Source organism: Oncorhynchus keta, chromosome 13 (genome assembly GCF_023373465.1).
Source record: "Oncorhynchus keta strain PuntledgeMale-10-30-2019 chromosome 13, Oket_V2, whole genome shotgun sequence".
Lineage (NCBI taxonomy): Eukaryota > Metazoa > Chordata > Actinopteri > Salmoniformes > Salmonidae > Oncorhynchus > Oncorhynchus keta.
Genome location: NC_068433.1, coordinates 40,332,225 through 40,345,391, shown reverse-complemented (window position 1 = coordinate 40,345,391; position 13,167 = coordinate 40,332,225). Strand labels below are relative to the sequence as shown.

Sequence of the window (13,167 nt, the reverse complement as noted above, 5' to 3'; positions counted from 1 at the left end):
CCAACAGACACTGGGAAACAGATTCGCTTTTCAGCAGGACAATAACCTAAAGCACAAGGCCAAATATACACTGGAGTTGCTTACCAAGACAACATTGAATGTTCCTGAGTTGGCTAGTTAGAGTTTTAACTTAAATCAACATAAAAATCTATGGCAAGACTGAAAATGACTGTCTAGCAATAATCAACAACCAACTTGACAGCGCTTCAAGTAATAAAAAAATAAAAAAAATCTACACATATTTTACAATCCAGGTATGCCATTTATGCTCTTATAGACTTACCCCAAAACACTCACAGCTCTAATCACTGCCAATGGGGATTCTCACATGTATTGACTCGGGGTTGAATGGTTAAATACCTATTCACTGCCAACGGGGATTCTCACATGTATTGACTCGGGGTTGAATGGTTAAATACCTATTCACTGCCAACGGGGATTCTCACATGTATTGACTCGGGGTTGAATGGTTAAATACCTATTCACTGCCAACGGGGATTCTCACATGTATTGACTCGGGGTTGAATAGTTAAATACCTATTCACTGCCAACGGGGATTCTCACATGTATTGACTCGGGGTTGAATGGTTGAATACCTATTCACTGCCAACGGGGATTCTCACATGTATTGACTCGGGGTTGAATGGTTAAATACCTATTCACTGCCAACGGGGATTCTCACATGTATTGACTCCGGGTTGAATGGTTGAATACCTATTCACTGCCAACGGGGATTCTCACATGTATTGACTCCGGGTTGAATGGTTGAATACCTATTCACTGCCAACGGGGATTCTCACATGTATTGACTCGGGGTTGAATAGTTAAATACCTATTCACTGCCAACGGGGATTCTCACATGTATTGACTCGGGGTTGAATGGTTGAATACCTATTCACTGCCAACGGGGATTCTCACATGTATTGACTCGGGGTTGAATGGTTAAATACCTATTCACTGCCAACGGGGATTCTCACATGTATTGACTCGGAGTTGAATACCTATTCAATCATATCATTTGACTTCACTTTCACATTGTGTGTGGATCATTGGCAAACAGAAAGAAGACAGTGAAATCTATTTAAATCCCACTTTATAACATCACTAAATGTGTAGGAAGTCAAAGGGTGCGAATACCTTCTAAAGGAACTGTATGTTCTGTGGTTGGCCTGCTGCCGTTCTCTTTGTGGGTGGGTGTGTCTCTGTACCGTAGCACCAGTTGCTTAGGAACTGGGTCAATATTTAGAGATTGTTATGCAAACAATTTAGCAGCAGCTGTCTGTTGTCTTACAATCGGGAGAAGTTCATATTTATTGTAATTAAAGTCACTTTACATGGAGAGGTAATCAGCGAGTTAAAAAAAAGAAGTAATAAAATCCCACATTCAAAAAATGAAGTATATAAAAGTACACTGAACATAAGAACAGACTGACCAGGGAAAACACTAAACATGATGACAGACTAATCTGGGAAGTGAACTAGACGGGGTTAAAACGAAGACAACAGTGAATCTGAGTAAGTCTGCGTGAAGAGGTGTCTTTCTTTCTCTCTCTCTCTCTCGTATCCCTGCTGAAGGACAAAAGCTGTGTTTTACAGGGATGGGTGACAGTATCATGTTGTCCTCTCAGGTCTGTCTCCCTGACTCACCTTCCAGGGGAATGTAAGAGGCTTGGAGAGAGGGAGTATATGGAGGAGAGAGGGAGTATAGGGAGGAGAGAGGGAGGTGGAGATAATGGTGAAGGGTTTGAAGGAGTTGGAGAAGGGATGGAGGCCAGTTTAGTCCTGCAGGCGGTAATGTGAGTGTGGCTGCTAAGTGGAGGCAGGTTACTTCAGGCTCTCCAGGCTGCTTGCTATACGCTGCTAGGTGGGGTGCTCAGGCTGCTCATGTGGCTCATGACTGTTTAATGTGCACCAGAGTAAAGAGTTTTTACACATGCTCAACAATTTAGGTCATACATGCATAGCACAAAATACGTCACATTCAAGTACAGATACACATTAAAAAGCCAGCATCCACAACATACAGTACAAACTAAAAGGTGCTCTTAGTCTGAGCAGAGTGTGTCCGTCCATTTGTGTGTGTCCATGCACATGAGTGCTCTCTCCCTGTCCTGGATCCACAGAGGACAACCAGAACCAGTGTGCATGTGGAATGGTCTCTCATGTGTCCGAACAGGCTCAGTGCATAATCGTCTTCCTGTGCCTCTGGGTGTCTTCGTCTAACTCTGGGAAGGGCTCTCTCTCTCTGTCACACACTCTGTCACCTGGGAGGTCATTAACACGCACACACATCCACTGAGCTGTGAGACAGTCTCTGAACCGTGTCTGTAATCATCAGAAGATGTAACAGCCATGAAGGTGCTGCTATCAGCATGACACGTTGAGTTCAGAAATCAATATTTGGTGGAATAACCCAGATTTTCAATCACAGCTTTCATGTGTCTTGGCGTGCTCTCCACCAGTCTTTCACATTGATGTTGGGTGACTTTATGCCACTCCTGGCATAAAAATTCAATCAGCTCGGCTTTGTTTGATGGCTTGTGACCATCCATCTTCCTCTTGATCACATTCCAGAGGTTTTCAATGGGGTTCAGGTCTGGAGATTAGGCTGGCCCATGACAGGGTCTTGATCTGGTGGTCCTCCATCCACACCTTGATTGACCTGGCTGTGTGGCACGGAGCATTGTCCTGCTGGAAAAACCAGTCCTCAGAGTTGGGAAATATTGTCAGATCAGAAGGAAGCACGTTTTCTTCCAGGACAACCTTGTAACGTGGCTTGATTCGTGCGTCCTCCACCAAATGTGGGTGCGAGACACTGTGTCTTGTAAGCCTCTCCAGGTGTGTGTGTGTATGTATATATATATACATATGTGTATATGTGTGTTTATATATATATATATATCTCAATCATACAGTAACAAAAATCTGTAATCATCACTGAAAATGTTGTTGTCGTTAAGGATACATTGGTCGTCAAAATAATTGTAATTACAACACGATGTTTCTAAATAGCGCCAATATATTACTGACATAATCACGGTATCTCCATGCAGTAATAGTCTCAAAATATGTTAATGCATACCAACAAGTATTCAAAAGGTTTTTGGCACTCCAAAAATGCAGTATGGTACTGTATTCTGAATGACTGTAAATTACTTGCAGCAATTTGCCAGTAAGTTGCTGTTTAGTTTCAGGACAACGTTTGTAGAATTCCTACAACACAATATATTACCATATTCTGTGGGGGTACAGCATTCTCACTTATGTGCGCAACAAATATGGCCTCTTACAAGGCACACCTTAAAAGACTCTTTCCCCGCCCACAACATTTTCCCACAATGCACCACCATGATTACTGTAAAACACATTTACGGTATTTTACTGTGCATTCGACAGTGTATTACTGTTGAAATTACAGAAAAGTCTTACAGTGTGCTGTAAAACAAATGTACTGTATTTTACTGTGTGTTCTACTGTTGATTAATACTGTAAATTACTGATAAAATTGTAAAAACAGCTAACCCTGTATTGTAGTACTTAGACAAAGGAACTAAATACAGATGCAATGTAGAAAATGTAAAGTGTGTAGTGTATTTTGAGGTTTAAAAAAGCCTATATACCTGCTGTAGCAAACTGGCTCAAATTAAGATTCTACATCTGTGTAGACACAGGCTCTTTAAATAATTGGGTTTTCCTCTAAGGACCATGACAGTAAATCTCCACATTGAAAGATACCCTCCTCTATCTCTTCCTCCTTCTCTCAGTGGGGATTTCGAAGAGAGTTGAAGGAAAGGGAGAGAAGAAGTGAAGGGCAGACAGAAAGATAGAGAAAGGCTTACTGAGTGAGTGACCTTGTCAAGTTTCCAGGTCAGGATTAGGTAACTGTTTCTCTGTGCCAGGGGAATATCCTCCCTCTTCACTGCACTCTCACTTTGCCCCCTGGTGGGCTAACACAGCATGACCTTGCTGTCCTGACATGACCATGATACGTTACCACAGTTCAACTTACTCTGAGTTGTGTAATGTGGCTCAAATTGTGTGTGGGTTTGACTAGGTAAGGTGTCTGGGTGTGTTTCTGACACAGTCACACGGACTGTACCATCTCTCTGTCTCCCCAGTAGGAACACCCCATCTACCCCATCCAGTAACCCCAGCCCTCCACTCTCCCTCTTTCTCTCCCTCCCCCTGGGTAACCGGACCCAGAGGCCCCCGGAGGCCCTTTTTGTGCCTGGAGGAGAGGCTTGGTGCTGGCTCGCTTGCTGAAGAGAGAGAGGGTGGTCAGAGAGCAGGATGGAGAGAAGGATGAAGATGGGGGAGGAGAGAGCGAGGCGGAGCTGCATCTGGATGCTTTGTCGCCTACGTCTCAGATCTACCTGCACCTGCAAATCTCCTGGAACAGTTACATTATAGTGAGTCATTCAGTGTGTGTGTGTGTGTGTGTGTGTGTGTGTGTGTGTGTGTGTGTGTGTGTGTGTGTGTGTGTGTGTGTGTGTGTGTGTGTGTGTGTGTGTGTGTGTGTGTGTTATAATGTCGCAGTAACGTGTGTGTATGTTGTTGTTTTTCCTCCAGAGGTCGACGTTGCTGTTGGACCCCCTCTACAGAAGGAGATGCAATGTCATGTTGAACACCTCAACACAGAAACAACCCCCAATTAGGTACTTTCCAATACTGTTCTCCAAATCAGCCAACGTGTTGTTCCATGGTCACTCCCTCCCCTGTCGGTCTGTAGTTGGGAGCGTACAGCCCACCTGTTCCACCAGCTGAGTGGTGATTTGCTTGAGGAGGCCATCAGTCTGGAGAGCCTATATCTGCTCCTCCAGGAGCTCTGCAATGCAGCATCACCTGCAGGAAACTCTTCTGGAGGGTGAGATCACATGGATCTTTGTGCGTGTGTGTTTGTTTCTGTCACTTTCTGTGTCCTGCTTTCGCCATACATAACTGTGTGTGTGTGTGTTAGTCCAATGACATGTTTCCATTCCTGGTGCGGATGCTGGAACAGGCTGGAGACCAACACAGCAGACAGCCTACTGTGAGTGACACTGTGTGTGTGTGGGTGTGTGTGAGCACAAAGCTGACAGCCTACTGTGAGTGACACTGTGTGTGTGTGGGTGTGTGTGAGCACAAAGCTGACAGCCTACTGTGAGTGACACTGTGTGTGTGTGGGTGTGTGTGAGCACAAAGCTGACAGCCTACTGTGAGTGACACTGTGTGTGTGTGGGTGTGTGTGAGCACAAAGCTGACAGCCTACTGTGAGTGACACTGTGTGTGTGTGGGTGTGTGTGAGCACAAAGCTGACAGCCTACTGTGAGTGACACTGTGTGTGTGTGGGTGTGTGTGAGCAAAAAGCTGACAGCCTACTGTGAGTGACACTGTGTGCGTGTGTGTGTGTGAGCACAAAGCTGACAGCCTACTATGAGTGACACTGTGTGAGTGTGGGTGTGTGTGAGCACAAATGTGACAGCCTACTGTGAGTGACACTGTGTGTGTGTGGGTGTGTTGAGCACAAAGCTGACAGTCTACTGTGAGTGACACTGTGTGTGTGTGGGTGTGTGTGAGCACAAAGCTGACAGTCTAGTGTGAGTGACACTGTGTGTGTGTGTGTGAGCACAAAGCTGACAGTCTACTGTGAGTGACACTGTGTGTGTGTGGGTGTGTGTGAGCACAAAGCTGACAGCCTACTGTGAGTGACACTGTGTGTGTGTGGGTGTGTGTGAGCACAAAGCTGACAGCCTACTGTGAGTGACACTGTTGTGTGTGGGTGTGTGTGAGCACAAAGCTGACAACCTACTTTGTGACACTGTGTCCAGGCTGTGTGTGTGAGCAAAAAGCTGACAGCCTACTGTGAGTGACACTGTGTGTGTGTGGGTGTGTGTGAGCAAAAAGCTGACAGCCTACTGTGAGTGACACTGTGTGCGTGTGTGTGTGTGAGCACAAAGCTGACAGCCTACTGTGAGTGACACTGTGTGAGTGTGGGTGTGTGTGAGCACAAATGTGACAGCCTACTGTGAGTGACAGTTGTGTGTGTGTGTTTGGGTGTGTGTGAGCACAAAGCTGTGACAGTCACTGTGAGTGACACTGTGTGTGTGTGGGTGTGTGTGAGCAAAAAGCTGACAGCCTACTTTGAGTGACACTGTGTTGTGTGTGTGTGTGTGAGCACAAAGTTGACAGTCTACTGTGAGTGACACTGTGTGTGTGTGGGTGTGTGTGAGCACAAAGCTGACAGCCTACTGTGAGTGACACTGTGTGTGTGTGGGTGTGTGTGAGCACAAAGCTGACAGCCTACTGTGAGTGACACTGTGTGTGTGTGGGTGTGTGTGAGCACAAAGCTGACAGCCTACTGTGAGTGACTACAGTGATCCTTGGTTAAGACTCCCTGTTATCTTTTATAACATGACCACCGTCACTTGAACAGGTTTAGCTGAGTGCCACTATGAAACACCGGAGTGTGGATTAACTAAGGAACCCAGCTGGGTTTTCTTTGGGTTTTTTTAAGCAGCTTTGTCTTTATGCAACTAGATTAGGGGTTTAATGTGGATCTCTGTGTCGCTACTACACTGTTACGTAGGTCACGTTAGGTGACAGGTGACAAGTCTCACTAGCCCCCTCCAGTGGTCAAGAATATAAAGGTTAAACTACATCATAACTGTTCTCAAAATGGGTTTATCTCGGACCCTAACCCTCTTTGTCTCCTGTGTCCAGGCTGTGTCCTCTGATCGCTCAGACCCTGGCCTTGACGTTCAGAGATCGAGCAGGCTCGACTCAACATGCTTTTACGGTCAAGCAGTGAGTACACACATTCTCTCCTTCCCTCTCTTTCTCCCTCCCTATTTCTTTGTCTCGCTTTCTTCCTTGATATCATAGAAGTACAGTTGAAGTCAGAATTTTACATACACCTCAGCCAAATACATTTTAACTCAGTTTTTCACAATCCCTGACATTTAATCCTAGTAAAAATTCCCTGTCTTAGGTCAGTTAGGATCACCACTTTATTTTAAGAATGTGAAATGTCAGAATAATAGTAGAGAGAAGGATTTATTTAAGCTTTTATTTATTTCATCACATTCCCAGTGGGTCAGAAGTTTACATACACTCAATTAGTATTTGGTAGCATTGCCTTTAAATTGTTTAACTTGGGTCAAACGTTTTGGATAGCCTTCCACAATCTTCCCACAATAAGTTGGGTGAATTTCGGCCCATTCCTCCTGACAGAGCTGGTGTAACTGAGTCAGGTTTGTAGGCCCCCTTGCTCGCACACGCTTTTTCAGTTCAGCCCACACATTTTCTATAGGATTGAGGTCAGGGCTTTGTGATGGCCACTCCAATACCTTGACTTTGTTGTCCTTAAGCCATTTTGCCACAACTTTGTAAGTATGCTTGGGGTCATTGTCCATTTGGAAGACCCAATTGCGACCAATCTTTAACTTCCTGACTGATGTCTTGAGATGTTGCTTCAATATATCCACATAATATTCCTCCTCGTGATGCTATCTATTTTGTGAAGTGCACCAGTCCCTCCTGCAGCAAAGCACCCCCACAACATGATGCTGCCACCCCCGTTCTTTACGGTTGGGATGTTGTTCGTCGGCTTGCAAGCCTCCCCCTTTATCCTCCAAACATAACGATGGTCATTATGGCCAAACAGTTTTTGTTTCATCAGACCAGAGGACATTTCTCCAAAAAGTACCATCTTTGTCTCTATGTGCAGTTGCAAACCGTAGTCTGGCTTTTTTTAATGGCGGTTTTGGAGCAGTGGCTTCTTCCTTGCTGAGTGGCATTTCACTTCGATATAGGACTCATTTTACTGTGAATATAGATACTTTTGTATCTGTTTCCTCCAGCATCTTCTCGGGGTCCTTTGCTGTTGTTCTGGGATTGATTTGCACTTGATTCGAACCAAAGTACATTCATCTCTAGGAGACAGAACACATCTCCTTCCTGAGCGGTATGACGGCTGCATGGTCCCATGGTGTTTATACTTGCATACTAATGTTTTTACAGATGAACGTGGTACCTTCAGGTATTTGGAAATTGCTCCCAAGGATGAACCAGACTTGTAGAGGTCTACATTTATTTTTTTTGCGGTCTTAGCTGATTTCTTTTGATTTTCCCATGATGTCAAGCAAAGAGGCACTGAGTTTGAAGATAGGCCTTGAAATACATCCACAGGTACACCTCTAAATGACTGAAATTATGTCAATTAGCCTATCAGAAGCTTCTAAAGCCATGACATAATTTTCTGGAATTTTCCAAGCTGTCAGCTTTGGATAAAAGCGTCTGCTAAATGGCATATATTATTATTATTATTATTATTATTATTTAAAGGCACAGTCAACTTAGTGTATGTAAACTTCTGACCCATTGGAATTGTGATACAGTGAATTATAAGTGAAATAATCTGTCTGTAAACAGTTGTTGGAATAATTACTTGTGTCATGCACAAAGTAGATGCCCTAACCGACTTGCCAAAACTATAGTTTGTTAACAAGAAATTTGTGGAGTGGTTATATATATAGAGGCTATATGCACATTACTTTTGAGCTGGATAGTGCCATACATATATATATATATATATACACCTTACCTAGTCAAACTATGGTATTGCATATGTCTTCCATCTGGTATGGTATTCTCTTGCAGGTAATATGTGAAGCGGACCTGTGTAGAGGAGAAGTTGCCCCCCGATTACCCATCAGCCAGCCTGATTTTCGCCTTGTCTCTCAACTGCTGGGACTTATCATACATAATTCCTGACCACATACACTACATGCATTTCCTTGATTCATAGACAAGAGGTACTTATTCTCATGTGTTTTTAGAATTATACTGTATATCAGGGTTTCACAAACTATGGGTCGGGACTTAAAGTGGGCCCTGTGCATGTGAGATGTGGGTAGTAAGATATGAGAATACATCTACAATCACACTGTATTTCTTAATTTGGGTCATTGGAGGACAATTTGGGTCACAGAGGAAGGTCAACTGGACATATACTCTATTAAACACTCTCACAGACATAGGGACAGGACATTGCTCTGGGAAAGTGTGCCTTTGTCTGAGTGGTGTGTGGTTTCTGAAGGACCGTAGAAGTTTCTCTCCTGTGTGGTTGGGTACTGTACATACTTGTGTTTATGTCTTTGCACTTGGTGAGATGTACGATGCGAGGCATCTCACTCTTCTCTTCTCTCCTAAACACGGCCTTGTCAGGTTAACTGTCATGTAATGGCAGTCAGAATGGTCAGATTGGTCGTAATAAAATTTATGAATTTAATCAAGGTACTGCACATCTCACTTTCTAGGATTTTCAGCCGACACTAGAAATTAATAAAAATTCTACTTGTTGAGCAAAAGGTATGTTCTACCGATGTACCTTATTACTGTAGTAAGACACATTATCTATTCGTTTTGATTCAGAATTGAATGCATTTATTTAGATTTTATTGTGTATCATTATCTTACTCTCTGTGAGCGAAGGATTGTAACCAAAGGTTTTCTAGAACTCGACCTTGTTAAATGGCCTAAAATAAAGATACTATCCAGCTCTATTGTTTATATCTTGTGTCGTCCAGCTTCGCGGGAGACAAAATCCATAATATTTGGAAATAAAACCTATATGTTATGTCATGTCCCCCACATATATAATACTTTATCATCAACTTAAACATTTTTATTTAAAAGTATTTGATCCAGCCCCAGTATCAGCGGAACTGTCTATTGCCTTCTACAATGAATCACGGACTTATATTAGCGACGGACCGGAAGCAGCGTGCACTTAAGGATTTCGGTTACTGCATCATGTAAGTTGGATTTACTGTATGTCCTTAGATATCAATGATGATAAACAACAACAAGCATGCTAACATTTTGTAGGACAAGTGTACTTTTTATGTCAGTTTATGTCTCGGCCCTATTATTATCTATCTATCCACTCGCATTGCAACTAATGTAGTGTGCTAGCTGGGCATGACTGTAACATCAGTAGATGTTACAATGTAACGTTAGCAACCATTTACCCATGATTATAATGCGATACAATTTATCTTTATGGAGACAATGTAAGTTAGCTAGACCTATTTCAAGCAGCAGTCGTCGGTATTATTATTGTCTTCGATTGTAGCTAGCTAGGTATTTGAAGAATGATAGCTAGATACCCACTGGGACAGCTAACCAAATATGACAGGTGTGACTAGAAGAAAGACAATTGTGTCCATGTAACTTGCTGACTGTTAGTCAGGATTAAAGCTCTAACTAATGCTCATAGCATCTTGAGATGAAGTCAACACAATACTCTTTCTTACAGTCTGTCTACTTTACTATCATACAGTCCGTCCAACAAACAAAGAGGATGTTGAGAAACGGAGCAGCACAGGTAAGTGTGCAACACAAATACTCCAGCTGATCCCCCTTAATCGCGACTCTACTTTACTTTTGTGGCTGTGGCTCCTTGGCTGACTGTAGTGTGTCTTTATGCCTCTTCCCTACAGGTTTTCAGACAGCTGGTCAGACACCAGTCTACAGACACCAGCCTGATCCTGGAGAGATGTGAGTATAGACCGTCAGGGTACTTTCTCAGGTTTCTCATCTATCGAACACAAACAGCCCAGACGAGCTGATGTCTGTCCGCTCCTCTGTCTTCCCCCATTGGCTTTGACGTGTGTATACCTTAATGCCCCCCCCCCCCACACACACACAGCGATTAACCGTGTTCAGCTGCTGGGCCGCGTGGGGCAGGACCCTGTCATGAGACAGGTGGAGGGACGGAACCCCGTTACCATCTTCTCCATGGCAACCAACGAGATGTGGCGCTCCGGGGACGTGGAGACGTCTCCCGCAGGAGATGTCAGCCAGAAGACGACGTGGCATCGTGTGTCAATCTTCAAGCCTGGTCTTAGGGATGTGGCCTACCAGTATGTCAAGAAAGGGTATGTGTTTTTTTCACTCTGTGTTCCCCTGTATACTGTGGGTTGTCAATTTCTCGGGCTTAGTTTCTATTTCTCTTGGGACTAGGAGCCTGATAACTTAAACTTTTTCTGTCTTATCTACTTATTCCTAGAAGTATCATCCGTGTGTTTACTGCAAAGACAACTGGTCTTATAACAATCCCGCGGAAAACGTTTCAGTAACACATTCCTTGGTGCTGTGTGCCCCCGTTGTAGGTCGAGGGTTTTGGTGGAGGGGAAGTTGGACTACGGGGAGTACGTAGACAAGAACAACGTCAGACGCCAGGCTACCACCATCATCGCAGGTGAGAGAGGGGAACACGCACTCAGACACATTTCACATTCACTGGCATTTTATGTTTTCATAACAATAAAACATGTCAATATTTTCCCTTCTACAGACAACATTGTATTTTTAAGCGACAACATTCGAGGGAAGGATCAATGAGGGATGTGGCATTCTTCATCTAGGAGGAAGACTGAAGCTCTTTCTGTGTAGCTACTCTATTGTCTATATATTAACTGACTGTGGAAGAAGCTGTGTGCCTGCTAACTAAATGGGACAGAACACAGTGTAACACCTCTCTGTTGATTGTAGTGAATGGTAGTGAATGATAGAGGACTATCTGTCCCATTATGACGACGGTGAGCGCACGGGCAGCGCCATTGAGGCCATCTCCATTTTGAAGTAGTCAATTTTCTAATACTACTTCTATGAGTTGGTAAACAAACTGTAATGGTTCACACTGCCAACTGGAATGCGTTGTTTGAACAGGTGTAAAGCCAAGTGGAGATTTACTGCCACCTGCAGTTATGGAATGTTCGCTCTTGAGTATAATTCATTGGCTGATGCCCTGGATGGAATTATGTGATCCTTCCTTAACCCATAGGAGGTACCACCCAGTTGACTACTTCAAAATGGTGAAAGTCCTCAATGTCACTGCCCATGCTAAAACATGCTTATGGTTAGTAAAGTCCTCTCATTCTCTGAGCGCGCCAGAGTATACCTAGACATGGAGTCACATGTATGTATTCTATCCCCCAAAATGTTTGTTACTACTGTATAATCTTAGTTTACGTCCATTTGCGCTACTCTTGTTGCAGTACTACTAATGGAACAAAGCAGAGCGAAGGATCAGGCCTTAAAGTTGAGCAGTTAGTTGTTTTCCCAGAGAAGCCAGATAACAGATGAGAGAAATAAATGGGTAATGTGTGACTGACTCTCATCCACATAATGCTGTACCCAAAACTAGGATTGGGTGCCAGTTTCAAAAATAATGTTATACCACCTGTTTTCATCTCAGCATGTCTTTCTGTTCTATTTTAAAGATAGAATGAAACTTGTAACTATTTGTTTAGTTTTGGTTTCATTCCACCTTCGTTTTTTTTTTCTCCCCTTCCTGAAATCACCAGATTCTCACCTCAATTCTGTCTGGGCAAAGTTTGTACTCATGTTGTTTAATGTACTTGTATGTATCATGTAGGTTGAATATATATTTTTTTCTCCAGTACTTTAGCCTCTTAATTTCAATATCCACACATTAGTGGAATATGTTTCCTAGCAGAATGTCTGTCCTCTTTGACCTGTTCCTTGGCAGACCACTCGGGAATTGCAGAAAAAGTTAAGTTATTGCAGCAGAAAGTTGGCTACTCAAGGGCTTATTTTTTTAAGAGCTTTAACTTGATTGGTTGATTTGCATTCCAGGGAGGCCGTGTTTAGAATGAAGAATTCTTGTCTTTCTCTGATTTGTTACAAAACATACGTTAATGTGATGTAATTGGCTTATTCGCTTGTCAATCAAATACTCAGGCTCAAATGCTTTGGATTGGTCGCAGAACCCTGTCAGTCACAGACGGGCAGACTGGAATAGAATAGAAGGACTCGTTCGATTGGTATGACGCTGATGGACAGGAGTAGTTTTTTTTTTTTTTGCAGTGTGGAAGTTACAAATTCTCTAATTTCTGACCGAAATTATTGCAAAGTTTTCATGTGAACAGTTTCTCCACATACATTGTAGATATTGCGCTAAATGTGTATCCATTGTATGTTGCCCTTTATCTTGATACAACCTACGCAAATGGAATGCAAACCCTGTAGTGTTTCAGTCTAATTAGATGTCGCTACTCTTGTCCCCGCCCCCACCCACATTCCTGCCTGTCTGGTCTGTTCTGGTGGTGGGCAGCAAACTGCATCAAGGAAAAAGTCCATGGAACTCTGTGCAAAGAAAAT

The 13,167-nt window shown here is 43.4% G+C and overlaps 1 protein-coding gene and 1 long non-coding RNA gene across 3 annotated transcripts; both read left to right on the top strand.

Moving 5' to 3' along the window:
* Positions 1 to 1,301: 1,301 nt before the first annotated feature.
* Positions 1,302 to 5,386, top strand: LOC118392333 (uncharacterized). Its single transcript, XR_004827344.2, has 4 exons — positions 1,302 to 1,515; positions 4,119 to 4,409; positions 4,570 to 4,864; positions 4,958 to 5,386. It is a non-coding gene; the product is annotated as an uncharacterized LOC118392333 (long non-coding RNA).
* Positions 5,387 to 9,698: 4,312 nt separating this feature from the next.
* Positions 9,699 to 12,448, top strand: LOC118392332 (single-stranded DNA-binding protein, mitochondrial-like). 2 transcript variants are annotated; one of them, XM_035784242.2, is made up of 6 exons: positions 9,699 to 9,794; positions 10,298 to 10,366; positions 10,482 to 10,539; positions 10,691 to 10,919; positions 11,154 to 11,242; positions 11,339 to 12,448. In XM_035784242.2, exons 2-6 carry the CDS (start codon positions 10,343 to 10,345, stop codon positions 11,383 to 11,385), a joined length of 447 nt encoding a protein of 148 aa, XP_035640135.1. In that variant the 5' UTR covers positions 9,699 to 9,794; positions 10,298 to 10,342; the 3' UTR covers positions 11,386 to 12,448. The 2 variants fall into 2 exon arrangements, with proteins under 2 accessions (XP_035640135.1, XP_035640137.1); XM_035784244.2 differs by having other exon boundaries at positions 9,706 to 9,794; positions 10,322 to 10,366.
* The last annotated feature ends 719 nt before the right edge of the window (positions 12,449 to 13,167 follow it).

What these genes read in the sequence shown, in the direction of transcription:
- LOC118392332 (XM_035784242.2), top strand. Translation starts at nt 10,343, where the DNA reads ATGTTGAGAAACGGAGCAGCACAG. An exon ending in CAGCCTGATCCTGGAGAGAT is followed by an intron (nt 10,540 to 10,690) that starts GTGAGTATAGAC and finishes ACACACACACAG; the next exon opens with CGATTAACCGTGTTCAGCTG. An exon ending in TACCAGTATGTCAAGAAAGG is followed by an intron (nt 10,920 to 11,153) that starts GTATGTGTTTTT and finishes CCCCCGTTGTAG; the next exon opens with GTCGAGGGTTTTGGTGGAGG.